Source organism: Hydra vulgaris, chromosome 08, assembly GCF_038396675.1.
Source record: "Hydra vulgaris chromosome 08, alternate assembly HydraT2T_AEP".
NCBI classification, from domain to species: domain Eukaryota; kingdom Metazoa; phylum Cnidaria; class Hydrozoa; order Anthoathecata; family Hydridae; genus Hydra; species Hydra vulgaris.
The window spans coordinates 45775001-45799040 of NC_088927.1; the positions used below are offsets into that span (position 1 = coordinate 45775001).

Sequence of the window (24040 nt, forward strand, 5' to 3'; positions counted from 1 at the left end):
CTTAAGGTATTAACGGGTGATCTTCAAAAATGTTTGCCGTCACCCCTTATAACAAATTGCATAAGCTTTTACAAGAGAAAACTTTGGACGTTGAATTACACCCTTTTTGATTCTTCTGATTCGTCAGTCCATTGTATTATGTGGGACGAATCCAAAGGAGCTCGTGGCGGAAATGAAATCGGATCTGCATTACTGAAATGGGCAGATACCGTCATTCCTGGCAGTGACATTGAAGAAATCATTCTGTGGTCGGATAATTGTTACGGCCAGAATAAGAATATTAGCCTTATTATGTGCTTCTTTTGGATACTCAATAAGTATCCTCAAGTAAAAATCATCACTCAAAAGTTTCTACTAAAGGGCCACACGCATATAGAGATGGATACTGTCCATGCACTGATAGAGCGGAAGAGAAAAAAACTTAACAACATGACAATTCTAACGCCCTGGGATTGGTAGCAATTAGTCAGACAGACCTCAATGAAATATACTGTGCATAATATGGAACTGGAAGATTTTAAAAATTTTAGGTCTTTGTACGATGTCAAAACATGTGAAAATCCACCCTTTATTAATAGAAAAAAAGATGTCAACAAAGAACAAGTTCTTCTGTCAACCTGTCTTCAACGGCAAGTAAAACAGAACAGCATGGGAACTCTGTTTTTGAAAAGTAATTTCGCTGATGAAAACCAGGAGATTGACCTTGTTAGGTTTCGAATGCGACACCTAACATTGCCAAACGATTTGCAACTGGTAACACCAAGTCCAATACCAATATCGCAACAAAAGTATAATGATCTATTGGCATTACTACCATATGTTCCTACAGTTTGCCATGACTTTTATAAAAACTTAAAGCATACTAGAAATACCACTAGTGAGTACCCTGAAGGAGACTTACGTGATGATGACTGAGTTTTTTGCATCTAAAATACCATTTTAGTTGAATACATAGACGTATTATTTGTATTTGTAAAGAGAATTATAAATAAAACAGTTAAATACATTTTGTAAGTCAAATAGTATTGTGTTTCTTATTGAATATCCCACATTAGGTCTTATAGTACAATAACTTTATTAGAAGGATACAACACCATGTCCATTAAAAAGTGAAAATAAACCGTAAAAAAGGTTTTTTTTTATTTTATAACAACTGCATGATGTAAATAACAAGAAATAGAATGTTCTGGTAAAATATTGTTTCAACATCTCAATAAATAGCTGTGCCAATAACACTTTTTGTTGAAAAAAAGTTTAAAACTCCTCTCCTGTAAAGTTGTGAAAATGGACATAGTGTTGTATCCCTCCGAGGTACAGATATATATATATATATATATATTATAAATTAAAAAGATTAAAAACGTTTTTTATAAGGGTTTTTTATGTTTACGATGTTATTTATTTTATATGAAAAATTGTAATATTGTTTCATCAGCGAAATAAAAGTTAAATAATAATAATAAAATAATAACAAAAGAATACCGTTAAAATTCAATATTTAAAAACCTAAATTTCAATATATAAAACACTTTTCGTAAAAATGTTATTAGGGGTGTCCCGAACAACATTTTTCATTATCCGACCGCATATCGAATACTCGGATGTTTAAAAATTATCTAGCCAGATAACCGGATAACGTAACTCAATTCCTAAAATATATATTTTATAATGACAAAAGATTATCGTGATAAACATTCCATATCGCAAACTTTGTTTGAAAACTTTTCAAAATTAATGATAGCTGTGATTTCAGAGCTATATGCATTCCATGTGGAAATCAGATAAGCAGGGGATGTAATAAATCTGGTCTGAAGTCATTTTGCACAACTCCGCTGCATAATTACGCAAAAAAAAAATTTCATTTTAATTCGTATGAAGAGGATAAAAAGTTATAACTGAATCTTTTTCAGCTGCACAAAGAAATTCAAAATGTATTAAAATCTGATCAAGTTTCTTTTTTAAAAGCTGCTCATGGAGATGATAGTTTCTCTAATCACTCAATTATAGAAAAAAAAAATTGATTAAAGTTTTAAATTATTGGAAACATGAAGAGAAGTTTCCACTTCTAAAAGAGTTAGCACTTAATTTACTATCACCACCTGCATCCTCTGTATTTTTGGAAGATTGTTTTCATTTTTTATAAGAAAAAGTAATCAAGGCTAAATATGTTAGTTTCTCTACGTTGAGGTAAATAAAATATAAATGAGTGATAAACTAATGTAATTATTGCGCATATTGCGCATTAATTATTGCGCATTACTTATTGCGCATAACTAATGTAATTATTGCGCATATTGCGCATTAAATATTGCCCATATTGCGCATTAAATATTGCGCATATTGCGCATTAAATATTGCGCATAATGCGCATTAAATATTGCGCATATTGCGCATTTTAGTAGTATTTTGATAATAATAGGGGAGTGACCTAAAACAGGCTCCTTTTTAAAAAAAGATAGAATCAATTAGCTGTAACCAACCAAAAATTACATAAAAATTTTCAGGAAATTTATTCTATGTTCTACAATTTAACATCAGAAATTTAAAAGTATAACTCTGCCTTATGTTAAGAAACGACAGTTGAACACAGAAATGCTAGGAGCCCATTTTTCATGAAAGTAGCCTTACATGGGCCCCTTAATTTAATTTCTGAATAAAACCTGATTACTAATCAAAAATTGACTATAACCGATTTTTTGATGATACATAATCTTCTGTTCATTATTCACATTAAAAGCTCACACTCTGAATAGAGAAAAATTGACAATAATTTCAAATATAGTCAAACTCAAATAAACTTAGCTCAATAAAATTTGAAAAGTTTTATTTGTAAATATTCTTTTAGCCGAAAATTAACAATAAAAAAACTATTTTTCAGATGGTTTACTTAAATGTTTATGGTCAGCTGAACAATATTCTTAAGTCAAATTTTTATTAATTAATGTCCAAGCAAGAGATTTGGTAGGGGCCTATCTCACCTTTGGAGGCCGTTGTGGACCACTTTCCCTTAATAATAACAATATTAAAAAGAAACCATTACCACTAGATTATTTAAAAGTTTTACATTTCTAGGTTTCTTTTAATTTTCAAATGACATTAACCTGAAATAGCCGGTATATAAAAAAGCGGATAAATTTTATCGGGCTGAATAAAGGATACCGAATAATAACAAAATCCGACCGGATATCCGGTTGGATAGTCTATCTGGGACACCCCTAAATATTATATAAACAACCTAATAATTCTAATATCACATTAAGGAATCACACAATACGGATCAAAATAAGGATCAAGCTCAAAAGAACTCGATTATATTATCAATTAAGAAAATAACTTTTTTAAATTTATTTTTAAATAAAAAAAAAGTCTAACTTTAAGAGAAACCAAAATTTTTTAAAACTATTAGGTTTCAAAGAAAAGCTCTGTGATATGATATAAGAGATCTTCCAAAATTTATATGCAAATAATGTTTATGAACAAGATTTTAATTTCTTATGTCATATTTGTTTTTTGGTTTCATTACATTTAAATTTGAAAAGGATATAGGAAAAAAGTTAATTTTACATTGTACATAAAGCAAATAACATTAATAGTGTCTTGTTGATATATATTAAAAACATTCATTTCCAATAAAAGAGGTATGGCATGAGTTTAACGGTTTTTAAAGTTTATTAATCGTGTTGGATGCTTCTGTTGCCGATAAAGAGGATCTAATGTTTTTTTTAGTACTACCTCATGCAATATTTGCATAGTTCACATTGCGTTGAATAAGCGAGTAAAAAAAGTTGAATTAATGCATTTTTAATTAGAAAATTTCGTACTTTTTACAATACTTCAATATTTTTTAAAACTTTTGTGGCATAAAGTACCGATATGATTTTTCCTTTTAAGATTTTCACCAATGAAAACACCAAGGATACGTATAACTTTTGATTGCTTTATTATTACTCCATTAGACTGCCTAATTTTTGAATCACCAATACATGTGACTAGGATGCTTCCAACGAAATAAATATTGTTAAACGCTGTAAGTAGAAAAGACTCTTTCTACATTTTGTTTGTGTCATCGTCACCATTTATTTCTGTAAAGCAGCACGTGATGTATTTAGATGCTTTTATTTCAACTTCTTATGGTCTTGATTTATACTTTTTCAAAGTTCATTTATATCAAAAAAACTAAAAGAATATTAAGTCTGGAAATAAGAGAATATTTGTTTCTAGACTTGATATGAAGAGTGTATTTTCAAAATGCAGGATATCCATTTTAGAGAAAACTGACTTTTGTCGATACACAATGATGGCTCATATATTTGGAAAAACTATTGATACTTAATTTATATATGCATAAAGTATATTAGATATGTTAAGAGTTAAAATATAGGTAAATACAAAATATAGATAGTTTTTGTTTATAAATTAGCATTTACTTTCAAAATACTGTATATCCAATTACAGCTTATTAGCAAAATGCGGAAAATCCATTTTATAAAGATCTTAAGGAAAGTTTATAAACTTTAATAGACCCATATATCTCTTATTAAATTATTTTATTCAATATATTGCATAACTCTGCATGTTTTATGTTTTGGTAATTATATTTTAATGATAATGTAAATAAAAACAATTTTCTGTTAAAGCAATGTAAACTACTATCCCACCCAGTGGGCACAGTACGTTTTAAAAACGTTCTTTGGACGTTTTTATTAGGTTTAAACCTTATAAAAACGTCTAACAAACTTTTTAAAAACGTACCATGCCCACTGGGCACTGGGCAGTACGTTTTTAAAACGTTTTTAAAACGTTTCTTAGACGTTTTTATAAGGTTTAAACCTAATAAAAACGTCCAAAGAACGTTTTAAAAACGTACTGTGCCCGAAGGGATATTTCAAAATTCACAATTGTGAATTTAAATTTATTTCCGAGAGTTAAATATGAAACAATAAGTCATAACATTTTTTTATTTTGCATTCAATTTTAAATTTTAAAATTAACATTTAAATTTAATTGTCTTTTTTAGACAGTGGACTATCAACTCTAGATATTTCCAGAAGTGCCTCATAAAGTTTGCGTATTGCATTACCTGCACCGACAGTATTTTGCAAACAAAAACATACTTTTTTAAATATTTTTTACATAGATAAACACTAGGATACTTAGTATAAAAGTATCCTATCTCTTAACCTTCTTAAGTAGGCGATACAAGGTTAGCTCAGTGCGATTGCAACAGAGTACAATTTCATGATAGTTGAAATTGATTACTTTTATGGTCTAACTTTTGTTAAACGTTTTTATTGTTTTCATAAAACTTTTTTCTGCTTTAAAGTCAAAAGCTGACCAATCCTGGCCATAAACAAAAACATTCCCATGTTGTCTTAAAATGTCTCTGTAGCAGTGGTGTCACAACAGGGGTGCGAAGGTTCAAGCCGCACTGGTTAACACCATCACAACCTTACACAGAGGGGTAGCATCATAATGAATGAAATTTAATCATGACAGAACTGCTCGTGTTTGTGTTAATTTGTTGTTGCGTTTGGTATAGCCAATGTATTTCAGGTTTTGAATTTTAGATATTCTTTAATGAAAACACCGCTATTTCTTCATTTTTTACTTCTTTCTTCAATTCACACAAAAATCTTTTGTCAAGATTTAAGGATTACTCCGTGTCGACACCAAAAATTTACCGCAATGGGTTATACCAACCACAGCAATGCCACTGCTTCGCTAATAGCAGGTTGTAAAATCTGCTCACGTTTTTTAATATCCTGCTAAACCCTATCAAATAATCTATCTGCTGAAAGATAGTAATGTTTTAATTTGGGGAAAGTAATGGTGATGAGCGTATTTTTAAATTATTGATTTTTCAAGGAAAGAAGCATCAACTTTATGTGTATTTCTTGCTTTATCAATAGCAGGCATCTGAAAATAGAGAAAAAATTGATGCATTGGAAAATGCATCAAATAATTTACAACATCTCTTTTATCTTCTTAGGCCAACAATTTTTTATTTCCGCCTCAATTTTCAAACTAATTCGGAAATAACAGACAATTAATATGAAATAAATTTTATCGTTAAATTTTTTAATGAAATTAAGTTTTAAAAATAAAACACTGCAAACAAACAATGAAAAAGTATTATTATTATTGAATAATTTCCTTAAAAAAAAACAGACAAAAATATGTTTAATTTCATTAATATAAGATGTCTTTTTATTATATTTTATATCACCATTCCATAATAAGTTCAGTTGAACAAAAAGGTATAAAAGTATGAACAAACACTAAAAATGACGAAATACTTTTCTTTTTTCTCTTTTCAAGCATTGTATCTTTTTTTCAATGTAAAATAGGAGATTTTAGTTCATGTATTAGTTCTAAATCTACTGCGTTTAGCTCATTGCAGCCTGATGGTGTCTTCATCAACATCAAGGTTTTTAAATAATTGGGAGACAATTATTAAGGTTGAGAAACTTAAACCTGGTGACTACATATATAACCACTGATAGTTGACTTAATTCATTTGCAAATGTGAAAAAAACTTACAAAGACCTCAATAACCCAAAGATTTGGAGTATCGCTATAAGCCACGGTTTTGCTTAACGTAAGCTAATTTACTGAACTAAATGCATTTGTAGTAATTGATAATAACAAACTTGCTAGGGAGAGGTATTGAACCATGGAAGAGCTTAAAGTTGAGTGTTCGAAAATTGATAATAATCATTTAACAGGTCTTTTCTTTAACGACCAATGTGTTCAAACAACTTTAACAGAAAAGAAGCTTGATAAATGCTATTAAAGAACACTTATAGAGGAGTTATGATGCACCAGTTTCTGAAAAAGTGTAGCCTTTGGTGAAAGTATTTGCCAGGAGGTTAAAACCATGAGTACAAACAGTTACAAATAGTGGGGAGCTGTATGAATAATTGCGGATAAAATATTGTCTCAGCCAAAAGTAATAAAAAACGCCTTACTGAGACTGTTTTTTTGTTGTTAAATTAAAAGTAACCTTCTACTAAAGTTTTTATCTGTGACTAAGGTTATTAGTTGTCAAAATAAGAAATCACCAATCAAAACACTTAACAAAAATTTTTAGTCCTGAAATGCAAAATCTATTAACACCAGAAAAAACATCAAGCTAAAAAAAAAGTCGAAATTTTTCGACGTGTTTTTATTGTATAAATAAGAAAATGATATTAAAGAAAACTGTGTACGTTGAATTTTCTAAAGTAAGCGTAACAAAATAATATAATGATTTCCATTTATTTTTATGTCTCTAGTTATGGAAGCTTATTAAAACTTACTAAATCAAAATAAAAGTTATAAATGGTGGTTGCTGGTTTTTATAGCGATAGATCGTGTCCATGTATATCTAAAGATTTTTGCTTTGATTGGCAACGTTTTTGATAGTTAGTTTTTAACTTTTTTTATGCAAGGAAGCGCTGTTTGTGTTCACTTTGTCTTTGACCTGCTAATCCTTAAGAACAAATTAAGTTTTTTTTTGTTGTAAATGATTTTACCATATCTCCTATTTTGACTTTTTTTAATTTAAAGTTAAAATAATGAGTAAAAACATAGTGTTTGCAAATAGAGTAGGTGTAAAGTTTTCGAAACTTGCATTAGCTAAAAAATCATTAAATAAAAAACTGCTTTTCCAGAAATTTTATCAATGTATAACTAAAACCTTTTATCAAAGTATATATAAAAATTAGTTGACACATTCTGAAAACATTCTGAAAACATTCTGAAAACATTCTGAAAACATTCTGAAAACATTCTGAAAACATTCTGAAAACATTCTGAAAACATTCTGAAAACTTAATTACAGGAAATATAAATTGTTTTTAAGCAATAAATTTTCAATCAAAATTTTTACTTATTAATCACTTTAATTTTTTTTCAAGAAATGTTGTAGATAGGGATTAATACAGATGATATATAACTGATTGATATACTGATGATATATAGCATGATGTGTACCTGATTTCTCGCTTATTATTATTTAAGAATTTTATACAATTTTAATTTTCAAAGTGTAAAAACTTTTAATTTTTTAAAACTTACTTTCTTACCTTAAATTTGCATCCAATATTCAAATATTGACATGGAATAATTGTATTAGCGCAACTATCAGTAATATGGGAAGACATCTATAAAAAATGTTTAAAACGACGTTTGAAAGACGTGTTAAAGATGTCTTGTTGTAAAATAGACGTTGTTTAGAAATTTTTAACGTGTCAAGTGTTACTTAAATAAATAGGATACTTTTTATATTAAACAGCTATTTAGATTTTAAATTAAACCTCTTTACGCATAATTTCTACACCACATTGATTTACACAACAAAGAGGTAAACATTCGCATTTTTCTTCATGAATCTAAATGTAAAATTACGAGAAAATTTAATTTTTACTTTAGTTTTATTAAACTTAACATTTCTTTTAGCACATTCATCAATAAACATTATATTCATCATTACCATCATTATCATCATTATCATAAGGGCCGTCCCGAGGAGACAAGTCTAGGGTGTCTAAACCCCAACCCCCCTCCTCCCCCATCAACAAAAATTACATTCAAAAATAAGTAGGCATATTTGGACTCTGGAGTCGGCAAATAATAGCCAACAAGGATCTTTTTTTTTTGTTAACATCTTGGTTAGCTATATGTTTTTTCTAGGCCTTAATTAGCAAAAAACAGACCTGTCAAACCCGCTCCCCACCCCACCCCACTCCTTATCAAGAACTTTTTGGGAACCGAGCTAGCACACTTACGTTGGGCCAACGTATGAAAATACATTGCGAACGTTGGCTATTTTCTCCGATGCAAATACAACGTTGATCCAATGTTAGTTTTATAATATTGATATTAATGAAAACCTTAATAACAACGGAACAAAAAATAATTAGGAAAATTACATTGGTCCAACGAATGTAAAAATATCGCAAAAGCTGTTTGTTTTTCAATCTAAACCGAACGTTGATCCAATGTATAGGGATCAACGTTGATCAAATGTGTATAACCCTATATTAATCCAATGCATATAGATTAACGTTGATCCAATGTCTATAACTCAACATTAATCCAATGTGTATGGATTAACGTTGAGTTAACATTGGATCAACGTTGCTCCATATATATTGGAATAACGTTAAGTTATATACAGTGGATCAACGTTGTGTTTTCATCGAGAAAGAGCAGATATACAAATATATATTTGTATAATTTAGAAGAATTATTTTTCATATAAATATTTCTGTTAAATATGGAAATATAATTTGCTATTATGTTTTTCTTTTTCTAACATGACAAATTATCAAGCCACAAGCAAAACAAACATGAATAATACTTCTTTGTTCAGATGCCTCGTTAACTAATAACAACATTAAATTAAAAAATATAATCAAATGTGACTCATCAAAATCGATGAAATATACATTTTTATGAAATACACTTTTATACATAAATTAAAAAATATAAACAAATGTGACTCATCAAAATCGATGAAATATACATTTTTATGAAATACATTTTTATGAAAATGATATCTTTGGCCTTGTCTACCCGAGGTCTTATCTTTCTCTAACGTTTGTATCACATCAATGGGCATAACATCAAATGGATCAGGCAAACTATTGTCTTTGAAAATTATTCTCTTTTCTACTTCTTTAGAGTTTTGCCATTTTTGAAAAGAAATCAATTTTTTGTGCTTAGCTAGCAATTCACTCATTTTCTTCTGTACTTTGTCCACTCTAGATGTTGGAACTCCAGCTTTTTCATGAATAGCAGTGACCTTTTTAACGAAACACTGACAATTTTCCTCACAAATAAGCTTGACATCATGAGAGAATCCACCGCAGAGAAGGATTTTATCTTTAATTATTTTATTATTTTTTGATGTCCGAAAGTTATGATTTTCAGACATTAATAAATAATAATACTCCAATTTGTCTTGTTAGTAGGGAGTTGATTGTCATTCAACTTGTCACTTATACTCTTAGAAGAAATAATTCTTTCTTTTTTCTGGTTTTAGCCATTCTGTTCAATAAGTTTACTCTCTGCATTGGAGTCAAATATAATAAACAACAACAATAGATAGAAGTTTATAAAAGTGTCCTATCAATTACAGAACTATAACGTGTTCTTTCACTTAAAAAGATAAAGTTTATCAAACTTCATATAATAGTGTTCTATCACTACTTTAAAGCACTTTTGATAAACCTTCAGTTAAGCGGCGTAAAAAAAAATTATTATTTTGCTTTTAAAACGTTTCAGACGTTTTTGAGACAATCCAATGAGGCAAAATAATAATTTTGTTTTACACCGCTTAACTGAAGGATTACCGCTGCAACTAACCCCCAGGCCCCACCTACCACCTAACCAACAAGGCGAGAAAATGCATTGTTCCAAATAACCCCCTGCCCCAAACCCCCAGGTCAGAATTTTCTCACCACATATAGATTGTAGTATTCCTCCACCACCTTCTCCCGCCCTAATTTATATAACACGCGATATTATAGACATTTCTACATGTTTCAAATCTTCTCACTTCAGGAATGAATATTTTGGAAAAATATACCTAACTTTAACATTTTTCAACCGATTCTGGATTTTCGTTGGTCTAATTAGGTGTGAAAAGGATTCGGAAGTTGATTTAGACCCATTTCATAATGATTAGATCAGTATTTTGTTTGATTTTGTCAATCGCGTCAAACCCCATAAAAATGGGTAAATAGTGTCAACTGCGTATCTTTGACCCCACTTCAAACCTAACTAACGGTTTTATTCAAACTGCTCCCAATTTTTTTCTAAGTAATGAGGATTATTAGTACATGGTTCAACATAACATTAGCTTGTATATTTCAAACTAGTGCTAGTAAATTTACCGATATTTTAAAAAACCGGTAATTCGGTAAAAAAAAAAGTTATTACCGGGTTACCGGTAATTTACCGGTTTTTTTTCCAAAGGCTTAAATAGTAATAATCTAAACACTGAAAACAACAAAAAGCATAACAAATGAATATATTAGTAAAACAGCATCAGTTTACAGGTCCATCCTAGTTAAAAATAAATAAATTAAACAATCAAAAAGATTTTTTTTATATAATAAATTATAATTAATTCATTTATTATACATTAACATTTTTGTATTTTAGCGTAAACATAAACAAACATAAACAAAAAGAAAACTTCATTTTTAAAATAAAAATAATTAATATAGTCAATTCTTTTCAAGGAGCATAAATTGTTTATTGAAGTAAGCTCTTAAAAAACACTTTACATTTAATGTTTTGTCGTTTAAACTTGTTCTGTACCTTGTGCCAATTAAACCTGCTGCAGAAAAAGCTCTTTCCGACTCTACAATGGTTGGGCGAACTGCTGAAATATACTTTTGGAGTTTGTTTATATGTTTTCCTTAAATATTTTGTTCCTTGAAATACGCCATTTCTTTCCTGACTATATTTAAAAGACCCGATGTTGTCTTCGGATCACTAATCTCTTCGTGAGCAATAGTTACCATTTTTTTTTAAATTTTTATATCAAGTTTTTCCTTTATTGACATTGCTTGACTTGATGTCGCCACTGCTAATAAAACCGTAGATTCACTAGTTGATTTAGTTTCATACACTTGCACAACTTCAGCTTCAGTAGTTTCGGAATCGTTTTTTAAAAGTTATTGAATGATTTCTACAATATTTTTTTCCATAACCAATTTACTTGTTGTATTAAACACGCCATAATTATTTTCATTATTTAAAGCTGTACGTGGAAATGGTTCATGAAGATATGAATATATATCAGAATATACGGTTCTTCTCTCACTTATTCGAAATATTAAATCTTGTTTCAATTCATTACTTAAGAAATTATTTTGGTTACTTAGTTTATCCAACATGAACCTAATTGTCAAATCTGCAGCATATAGATTCGTGTCCCTTGAACAGAGAGCTTCCACAGCTACTTTAACAGGTTGCAAAGCCATTATTATATTTGATACAACATTGAGATCATTTTCTGATAAATCTATATCGGATTTGATATCGATTAGACTCTTACGAACACAATTTTTAATCTCATAAATTCTTTCCAACATTATCAACATACTGCTCCACTGTGTTTTTGTGTCAAGGATTAGTGTAAGTTCTTTTTTAAATTCATCCTTAACATGTTTTTGGAGGATGTCATTTTTTGTTGGTGATCTACGGAACATGAAAACAATTTTTTGAATTTTTGTTATTATTGGACCTATATTTTCATGTTGAATTGATGAATCAGTAGTTGGTGTATCCTCAATAACGTCAAAAACCCAAATATCTTCCATAACATCGTCCTCTTCATCTTCACCATGTTCAAATTCAGTAATAGCCACTTCTTGATTTTCTACGAAATATTATCCGAAACAGATCTTTTATACAGTACCTTAATTACTGATAACTGGATGCCTTGGGCTAAACAAAGTTGATGATTTACGTCCAGTAATCTGCGTACCTTTTTCATTTCGGCGGCCCCATCCGTAGTAATGGAAATTATATTTTCTATCGCAATACTAAATTCTTTAAGTGTATTTTGAAGGTACGTTATACATTTTTCAGCAGGAATCGATCCTTTAATCCTAACCAATCCGAGATTCCAAAATACATTATCATACGAGTAGACATTCACATTCATAAACCTTTGATTTTTGAGAGATGTCCATTCATCGAAAGTCAAGCTGAATAATTCACCACGGACTATTCTTTCTGATAATTCTGTAACGATTTGTTTTCGGATTTTGTCACCGTACTGCAACACCATTTTCTTAATTGTTTTTGGAGACTTTAAGCAATCATATCCTTTGGATTTAAATAATTGCTGAAGATTGTATGATGTGCAAATCTTTTTAAATAATAAACAATCTCGTGCTGTCAGTCGTGCTAAAACAGCTGGAAATGAGTCATCAATCGTTTTAATGTTGTTGAAATAATCAGAAATTTTTGATCTAGAATTTGGATCTGCATCATCATGTTGAACTCTTTTTTGCAGATTAATTTTATGTTTTCTGATAATATGATTGTGCAAACCACTTGTGCTGCCGCCAGAGCATTTTATATTTTTTTGCATACATTGCATATAGCTGAATCGCCAGCTTTCGTACGTAGAAAATGATTCCACAATTAATTTTGTCTGGATCCAGTAGACATCATAGATAAGGCTATTTTTTAAAAAAAAAATTCAATATGTAAATTTTGGAACACAATACAAATATATTCTATAATATAATTTTAAAGACTTTTTGTGAAATACTTACTCAACACAATAAAAATACAAAATATTCGCTTTATTTTCAAAGTTATGTGTCGTGTTTATTTTAAATTTTTTTTTATGATACTTAATAATTTTATCATCCAGTGCAAAAAGCCAAATAGTTAAAAAAAAACTCACTAACGCCCTATTTAAATTAAACAAAATGTCACCTGTAACTGTAACCAGATGGAACGCGAGCACAAAATAAACCGAATGTAATTATAAATAAACTACATAAACAAATCCTAATTGTATGTAAATATTTTTCTTTCTCTATTAAAAAACGAAAACTTAAAAAAAATCAATCAAGTAGGCTGTATTTTTTTTTTAAGAAATGCATATTGTAAAATTGTAAAAAAACAAAATTCTTTTCCATTATAAAGTTCTTAAACTTTTGCGATTTCAACTGTTTTTTTATAATATGTAAAAAAGTTAGCTTTTTTGTAGAATTTTTCTTTTTTGTTAGAAAAAAATATTACTAATAATTTATTCAGAATTTCCATAAAATTTTACCGAATTACTGGTAAATTATTTGAAAATTATTCAAACATAATTTTTAACCAATTTACCGGTAAACCGGTAAACCGGTTTACTGGTTTTGCTAGCCCTATTTCAAACTGTGACTACACAAGCACTGTAAAAAAAGGCTTTTTTTACACACACACACACATTTATATATATATATATATATATATATATATATATATATATATATATATATATATATATATATATATATATATATATATATATATATATATATATTAGGGATATGACTTTTTAATTTTTTTTCAAATAAAATGTTTCCTGTATCATAAATCGATGAACTTTTACCTAAAACCATGAAAAAAGGCCCAAATAGCTTTCTGCAACAAAAAAAGGTCACCCCAAAATAAAAATTTGATTTACCATTTTTATACATTCATTTTTGACCGATGTTTTAATCTTAAGCTTAATTCTCAGCTTAATTCTATTTATTTCATTATTTTGTTATGAATTTATAAATATAACGCCACACGTTACCATGGCAACGAAACGGCCGTGTGCCGGCAAATACTTGGAATTGTTATGTGATGACGTCATTGTGTTACCACGGTGATATAGACGACTGTAACAGACTGTAGAAGATTATAGAACTTAGTAGAACATTCTGGAAGCTCTAAATAATTATATAAGCGAGCTGCTGTCAGAGCTCAGTGTTGATAATGTGAATAGTTCTATGAAGTACTCTGCGTGTAACTGAGCTAATAAGGAACTACTGTAGCGAACTAAAGACGCTGTAAGTGTACGAAGTATAAGTAGTTGTAGCATTATCGTTAGGATACGGACTGGATTATCGAACTGTTATCAACATTGACTGGATTATCGAACTATAATTGGATTACTATACAGTTAAAGTATTTTATTAATTAAACGACTTTATTAAACGGATATTTACGCTCAGCTATCCGTAAAGTCGTAACAATATTATATGATGTCTCACAAGAAAAGTCATACCACAGTAACAAAGAACAAGAAGACTTGGACTAAAAATTTGGTGAGATTTCAAGAGTCACACAGAAGAAGAGGAAGCGTGGCTGTAGAAGAACATTCACTCGATGAAAAATCCAGAATACCACTTCAATTGCAGATCGTAGGAAGATACCAGTTTCTCGGAGCATATGTTAAAGGAAGAAAAGAACGAATAGACCAAATTTCTAAGGAAATTACAAAATTGTGGGACAATAAACTGAATTTTCCACGTGTGTCTGATCAAGTGATAAGAGCAAAGCTTATGAAGGTGCTGAAGGTCTATGATGAATGTGTCAAGCGTGGAAAATATGATGTTCTCAATGCATTATTTGACATCACGAAAGTGAATGGCCAGTGGTTATCCTCGGAAGATAAACGTCTATACCACCTACAAAAAGAAAGTAAAGGACAGGTGGGGTACTCAACAGGACAAGTGGCAAGTAAAGAAACCATTCACCCTTCCAAGAGAAGGAAAGTCCAGTCTGGAACAGCAATACCTTCCACATCACAAGTCCTGTCTACCACAGACAGTGGTACTGAATCTTAAAACTGCAAAAGTAAGAGTGAAGACGATGAAGACGACGACGGTGATAAAGACGATGATGAGGACACTCAGAAAAAAACTAGAAAGCACTACAAAAGTAAATTTGCTGTAAGTATGGTTACATCAAGTGGAGTTTCCACAAAGAAAGCTGCTAAAATATGCAATGTATTATCACAACAAGGTATTGATATTCCAACTCCAAGTCAATCAGCAATTTACAAGTCCATATTCAAAGAGGCAGGTAAATTAAAAAAAGAAATGATACAACAACTTAAAATGGAACAGTGGTCCTTACACTTTGACGGCAAACGAATAGATGATAAGGAATATCAGGTAGTTGTACTTCAGAATGAAAGAACTGACGTGAAACTTGATGCACTGCGTTTAAAAGATGGCAAAGCTGAAACTGTTGCTGAAAAAATTGCCAAACTTATTGATGAATACAATTTGTGGAATTCAATTAAGATGATCATTACTGATACAACAAACGTCAATACTGGGAAGAGAAATGGAGTTGTTGTGAAGTTGCAACGTATGTTTAAATTAAAGGGTGTCACAATACCACAATTTATCGGTTGTCAGCATCACGTACTAGACAGGATTTTCCGTCTGGTGATGGACGAAGAACTTGGGGGTGATACCAAATCTCCAAACATTGAATACCCATTTGTGTCTGAACTGTTGAATAAGTATGATGAACTGAAGGATAAGTTTGTGAATGGAACTGTAGAAATTCTTGATAAATCAGGGTGGAGAGACGATATGAAGTTTTTGTACCATTTAACAAGAGTGTTTAGGTTCTATGAAGAACAAAGAAACTTCCCTCTGATTCACTTTCACAACATTCCTAATATGAGCAATGCCAGATGGAACTCAAGAGCCATTCTCGCCATTCTGGCGTTCATTCTTATGCCTGAAGCGAGAAAGAATTTGGAGAAGGTTTGCAGGTTCATTTCATATGAGTGGGCAGAAAATTGGTTTAGTAGTCAAAAGTACAATGACAATGACTTCAAGAATTTATCTGATGTATTGAAGCCTTACAAAAAGGCATTGCAGTCATTCAAAAATCACTGGAAGAAAGAGCCATCCGTCATCGACATACCACGAAGTAATCAGATAGCTGAACGTGCAATCAAGGTGATGCAATACCTGTATGCTTCCTGCAGAAAGAAAGACAAACTGCAACTTCGATTCATTCTAAGTAATAAGCGCTAGACTCTTTATGAGACGTGAGCATCATGTGACCCATGTACTAAACACAGTAGGCCTATAGACACAGACAGTTATGTATATTGTTGTACTAGACGCTTTGATACTGTTAATTTTGTAATACTTGTATAATTATATATCACATAATGTTTTTTGTTATATCACAGTACATGTTGCATAAATAAATAAAATAACAACAGGAGTATGACTCTTACAACATCTTCAGCCTTTAATATTCATTTACTGTACAAAAGTGTACCTATTGAAAATTCGATTTTTTGGTTTTGGGGTGACCTTTTTTCAAAATATGTCAAAATGAAACATCTATTCGTTCTTTTTACATAAAAGTTCATTGAATTACGATACAGGCCTAGTAGGTTGCAAAAAAGTCATATCCCTAATATATATATATATATATATATATATATATATATATATATATATATATATATATATATATATATATATATATATATATATATATATATATATATATATGTATATATATATATATATATATATTTTTACGTAAAAACAGGGAATGTATTGCTGTTGCTACCGTAAAACCAGGAATGTCCAATATTTTGCGTTTTGAAAAGGATAAATACGGCCAAAAAAATAATGGCAGACGCACATCCTAAAATCACAAAAAAACCAAGTAAAAGACAAGTAAATGGCAGAAAACAAGATAGTAAAAAAAAAATTGAAATTTTTAAGTCATATAATGGGCGGGTCTTGTAGCTGCATTCGTTTAAAGTGTTTTGAAGTTATTAGTTTGCAAGATAGGCAAACAATTTTGGACAAGTTTAATTAAATGTCATGTAAAGACCAACAGGATGCCTTTTTGACATCGGTTGTAACTCCAATGGCAGTAAGACAAAGAAGACCTAGAATACAAAGTGAAGAGAAAAATTTACACTGCTATTCTTATCAATATCATTTATTAATAGCAAGAAACTCGCTTGTAAAAATTCAAATTTGTTATAAAGCGTTTCTTTCTATATTAAACATAAGCAAATCTTTACTTGAAAAAATACAGAAGGTCTTATTAACGACTGCTAAGTAGCAACCAGACAATCTCTAATGGACTTATTATAAAAGGACAAAAATAGACTTCGACAAAGCACTAATTGCAACAATTTTAATTACAACTATCAAAAATGAATTGTCTATAAAAAATGTTTGTCTTTCTAGACAATCATTTTAAAAACGGACACTAAATGAACAATCTCGACTTTTTAATGAGGTATAGAAGATCTATTTAATATATAATTTGGACTTATAACGAGTAATTAAATTTTCACTGTAGCATCGTTTCAAAAACTGAAAACGAGCACAAAATTAAAAATACAATTTTTCTAACAGAAGTTCATTTTTTAATTTTTTGTCCAGCGTGTGCTGTTGATTAAAAAGTTAATGTCTATTTAAAAACCTCAAAATGGACTATTTTGTGCTCAATTGAAGTTCATTAATTACTCAGTTCAGTTGTTTTTCAATTCTCAGTGAATGTGCGTGAAAATTTATTTTTAAAATGCCCTCTCCAGTTTGGGATTACTTCAAAAAAGTTGATGGTAAGTTTATCATTTAAAAAATTTTCCTTAGTCACTAAAATCTTTATCACCTTCAATAAAATTTATTTTAAAAATATGTGATCAAGGAGTTGTCCTTTATAAAATGTGGATTAGTAAGTTTTATGAAATCAAGTAAATTTAGACAAAATCATAGACACCAAATAGACAAAAAATTATGCTTTGTAGACTTATGAAGTGAAAACTATTTTTTAACTGAGCAATCTTAGGACACCATCAAAAATTTGATAGACACAACAAGGACAAAAAATTAAACATTTGTTGTGTCCATTACAAAATACAGAATTGTCTATGTCTGTGTTGTAAGTCTATCCATAGACTAGTCTGGTTACTACTGCTAAGTAGTTATACATTTTCATAAAAGTAATTAATTTTATTTTTCAAAATATTTTCAGAGAACGCACAAATTTATTGGCAAGTACGCACACAAGTACGCACTTATTTATTGGCAAGTTAGTGCAAAAGCACTAAAAAAAGTCAAAACTAATAAAAAAGTTGTCAAGTATATTATTAAATAATGTTTATTGGATTATGATTAAAAAAACGTTCATAAGTTTTTGGTATAATATACCACCATAAACCAATGAGCATGTATTGGACTTTAATTTGTAATTTATAATAAAATTAAAATAATTTATAATTTCAGAATATAAATATAAAAATGTTTTTCAGCCTAGTAATCATAATCGCATATCCATTTTCCACATTCAATTTTGGTTCTTTTAGTTTAAGAATTGGTTTGCTCTTTTTTTTAATTCTGTTAAAACATATTACTTTTTTACCGAAATGTCACCCAAAGATCAAAGAGGGAAACACATGAACCGTCCTCTAAGTTTTACAAAAGACAAAAATGAGAGAATCATAAATCATATTCGATCTTTTAGAGGACAGCAGTCTCATTACTCGTTCAAAGATTTTAAGAAAGTCTACCTTCCTAGATATCTTAATCTTAGCAAAATGCATGCAATGTATTTAGAAAGTCACCCAGGTGAATCCTGTTCAAGAGATAGAGAAACTACTGCTGTACATGGTGCACACTCTTTGACCTGGTTTGCTGCAATTGTGTTTGATTTTTGGAAGAATCTTCCTTGCCCTAATATTACAACCAATGACACATATTACAAATGAAAACTTTCTTTGTATACTTTTAACATACATAACCTGGGGGCTAATAAAGTTTAGCTTTTTTCCTATGATGAGACAATAGGAAAAAAAGGATCGAATGATGCAGCATTAACGTTGTTGCACTACTTTACTGAAATCCTGTCTAAAGAAGTCACTCACCTTAAACTTTTCTGTGATTCATGTCCTGGACAGAATAAAAATTGGACTATGCTACGATTTCTTCACTACATGGTCCATCAGAAACAAAGATTTAAAAATATTAAACTTTCTTTTCCTTTCAGAGGACACTCTTATATGGAATGTGATCAATACATAATCGTAATCAATCAAAAGATTCATATAGATACTCCAGCTGACTGGTGTAGGCACTTTGAGGATGCAAGAAAAAGCCCTTCTCCTTTTAATATAATTTCAGTTGAAAACACCATGCTGCTAAATATAGAAAAGCACATTAAAACTTTATATTTTACCTCATCTCCAATTCAAACTCAGCCACTTCGAGAAATTGTAATTTCAAAAACACACCCAGATAAAATAATTTACCGAGATAGCTGGAATGGACCATTCCTTGAGGCTACTGTCACAAAACCAATTAAAAAGAATAGATTATTGTTAGAGCCCTTTCAGCCTTTAAACAGAGTTCTCATATCTATTTCATCAGCAAAGAATAAAGACCTACAACATCTCAAAATCTTTTGCAAGCTTGATGCACAAGAATTTTATGACTATCTTCGGTATGAAAAAGATGGTCAATTATCTCGTGTAAATGATTACTCTGACTTAGATGAAGATAAAGAAGTTGAATTGTAAAATTTAAATTTAATCTTGTTTTTTACTTTTTGATTGATCGTATATTTCTTTTAAGGGATTTTCTTCATAGGCCTCTTTATCGATTTGTATATATTTATTGATGCTGAGCTGATTAGTTTTTTTAATACATATATTCTTGTTATTATTCATTGAAAAATTCTTTATAAATTCGTTGAATTTATACAACCATATATATATATATATATATATATATATATATATATATATATATATATATATCTATATATATATATATATATATATATATATATATATATATATTTATATATATATTCTTATATTCCTAATATATTCTTATATATTTTTTTTAATATTCGTTGAAATAAAAAAAAACTTAAAAAAAAAAGATAATATTGGTTTGTGAAAGGATATTAGTGCTTAAATCGCTCAAAGGTAACCCCAGTTTTAAAGAAATGTGTTGTGCAAATCAAAAACAGGGAACGTCATATTTAAATTTAAGAGACAGGTTGGAAAATTTAATAGCAAACCAACAGTTTTTGTAACTATTTAGAAACATTATACTTTTTCATTCATTCTAAGGTCAATAAAAAAATAAAAATCAAGATCAAACTTCTTCTTGTAAGGTAAAGGGGTAAAGGAAGACTTTGAAAATTGATTTTGAGCTTTCTTCTTTTTTGCCCTGACCCCTTCATATATATATATATATATATATATATATATATATATATATATATATATATATATATATATATATATATATATATATATATATATATATACACACACACATATATATGTAAATACTTTCAAACGGGGTGACTTTGATAGGTTTTTGAGCATTTTTGCAGATGAACTTCTTCGTATAATTTTTTTTTTTTGAATCTTATTCTTTCGGTATAACATTATACATTTCCTTTGTAGGATTCCATTGAATATAATTTTTTTTTTGGTTCTAATACATATTTTTTTTAAGTCAAAAAAGCTATCAATCTTAATCCTTCGTTGGGGGTGACTTTAATAGTTTATTATTTCTTAAAAGCTTATTAATTAAGCCATCTTCGCAAGTGCCATTATATCTTTTGGAGTTGTACTAAATTACAACACAATTTACAAATATATTTTTAAGATTTTTTGGAGTTGTACTAAATTACAACACAATTTACAAATATATTTTTAAGATTTTACTGGCAAAATTATAAATTTAGACAACAAGTTTGTCTAAATTTATAATTTTATATATATCCACAAAATGGACACAGAAACAAAAAACAATTTGACATTAATATGCTATACATAACAATATAATATATCAATAGAATCATTAGAGTATTTGTAATTAAAGTACTAATTGTATATAAATATTAAGTACAAATGTACTTTACTTGTTTAACTCCATTTAAAATAAGAAAAGGATACCAAAACAAAAACACCTAAAAGTCACAATTTCTGAAGATTTTACAACAATTGGTGTCAAAACCGAACCAGGAATTAGTTGTTCTGTGTAGTACCTCTAAACTGCTGCAGGGTACTAATTAGTAAAATAAATGTTTGAAAGACAAAGTGTTAATTTTTTGAAATGAAAAGTTATGAGTTCAATCATATAGTGAATATTTCTTACATCTTCTGATAATGTATCCGATTCACTTAACAGATTTAATCAATATTTTTTACATTTGCAAACTCTAGTTGAAAACTATTATTTGTCTTTGGTGGTTGAAGATGTTGCAATATACTAGAGAAATGTACAGCAAAAACAATGTCTTCTGCAACAGGATAATTAAACAGATTTTTGGATCCTTCTACTTTCCTTAAGAACCTCATATTTTAAAAATTTTGGGTGTTGGTAAAACCTCAACAACCTATCCTATTTACTTCAATTTTACACATTTTTCAGTTCTTCCTGGGTAGACTTCAACATGCCAACTCCCTGTAGTTAGAAAATTGTTGACATAAGGTTCTTCTTGATTAGACTCTTCTAATGCAGACAAAGATTCAACATCCTTTGAAGCTATTTTTGATTTTTTGCCTTTTACTTTTTGGTTTTTGGATTTTTTCTGTTTTGAAGTTTGTCTATAATCAATGTCATCTATTGTGAGCAATTTTCCTAGTGCAATTTTCCCCCCCTCTTTTTCTATTGATTTTTCCTGCTGCATCATTGCCACAGTACTTCGTGAGAATATCTATTACACCCTCATATAGTACTTCTTTTATGGTCTCACCGCCATAGTCTTTGTTGACATCTGGAAGCCGTTTTAATACTTTTTCAATGGATGCCTGAACCTTCGAATTCCGATTTTAAGTTGTCTGCTTTCAGAATATTTTGCAGCTTTGTCAAAAGCTCTGGGAAATGGTTTTTTAGAATTGAACCCTTGATTCGTGATTCTTTTCTCCATGTTTGTAAAATCTTCTTCCACTTAACTTTCAAGGGTCTGAAAACAGCAACATTAAGCTGTTGTAAAAGATGTGTGGCATTTGGGATTAAACATGTAAACCGGATATTATTTTTCAAGCATGCTTTGATGATATCAGATGAGAAATGTGAAGTTAAATTATCCCCAATAACAACTTTAGTTCCTGTAAGAGATGCTATTTCAGGAATAAAAATTTCCCTGAACCAACGCTCAAATGTTCTAGAGTCAAACCAACCAGATTTAGAACTGTCGAATATAGTTCCATATGTCCACTCTATGTAGCAGTTTGCAGCTTTATAAACCACCATGGGAGAAAGAAACTGACCAGCTGCACTCCCACAGTACATAATACTAATAGCTCCTTTAAAATGCTGCATTTTTTTTTTGTCTCATCATAGTTGATTATATTGGTATTAGGAATGTCTTGAAGTGTAATGGAAAACTCATCGAAATATAAACAGACTGAATTTCAATCAATTTTAGCTCTTGCTGGTTTTATTTTGTCAGCAATTTGAGCAGTCAGATTATTGCAAACAATGAAGGATTTTATCCAATCAGGGCCAGACAAGTTATTTTTAAATTTTAAATCAGTAACACCCATACTGTATAGATAGTCTTTTACTAGAAGACGTAAATTCAACTTATCCAAAGGTAACTTCTACTCTGTCAGGATGCTAATAATTTGTAGAATCTTTTCTTTGGTATGGGACTGTAATCTGATCTGCCCTCCAAAGTTTTTCATGTCTTAGTTCACTCTTGTTGTAGAGAGTACCATATGGTATACAATATAACTTGGATGCTTTAAAAATTGATATTCTGTTAGTTGAAATATCTAACAAGGCATTTTGCATGGCTTCTGCTGCGTATAATGCATAGGATCGATTACCTGGTTTACGTTTAAAAGCTCTCATGAATTCTTCTGCAATTCTTTATATGATATTTTTTGCCTTAATGTCTTTTTTAACTAGAAATAATCGCTTGAAACATTAAATAATCACAATAAGATTGAAATATCAAATATTGAAAATTATATCAAAAAGTGAAAATAAAATTTGTTTTGAGTTTTCAGCAAATGTAAATGAGAGCATTTTTTTGGTACATGTAAAAATCGTTGTTTTGTTGATTAAGTCATGTTAATCCACATTTGCACCAGTTAAAATCACTTTACAATCCTTAAAATTTTAAAAATATAAGCAGAATATAATAGTTTCTAATTTTGCAATTACATCTCCAAATCAATACTTTTGTAACTAGCAGGAAAAATTATCAGAGTCACCACTTGTATCAAAATTTTACGGTATATAAATATATATATATATATATATATATATATATATATATATATATATATATATATATATATATATATATATATATATATGTATATATATATATATATATATAAAGGAAAATAAAGCAATTCATTCACCAATACACAAATAAATTCCTAATATATAATATCTTTTTATAGTTTAGATAACAAACTAGTTTGCTATATAAACCCCTTTATTTCTCAGCAACTGACCTTTAACCGAAGACCAATCTTTTGTTATAACTTTTTTTTATTGCAAAAAGGTTG

The 24040-nt window shown here is 29.5% G+C and overlaps 1 protein-coding gene across 1 annotated transcript in view; it reads right to left on the reverse strand.

Annotated features, from left to right (window-relative positions):
- Window positions 1-8368, reverse strand: part of LOC136083890 (uncharacterized) — a 50770-nt gene extending 42402 nt beyond the window's left edge. The window contains exons 1-2 of the mRNA XM_065803809.1: window positions 8298-8368; window positions 8067-8144 (exon numbers count right to left, since the gene is read on the reverse strand). Of these exons, the coding sequence (XP_065659881.1) occupies window positions 8067-8144; window positions 8298-8309 (90 nt within the window). The 5' untranslated portion in view covers window positions 8310-8368. The remainder of the gene's footprint in view (window positions 1-8066; window positions 8145-8297) is intronic.
- Between the last annotated feature and the right edge of the window lie 15672 nt (window positions 8369-24040).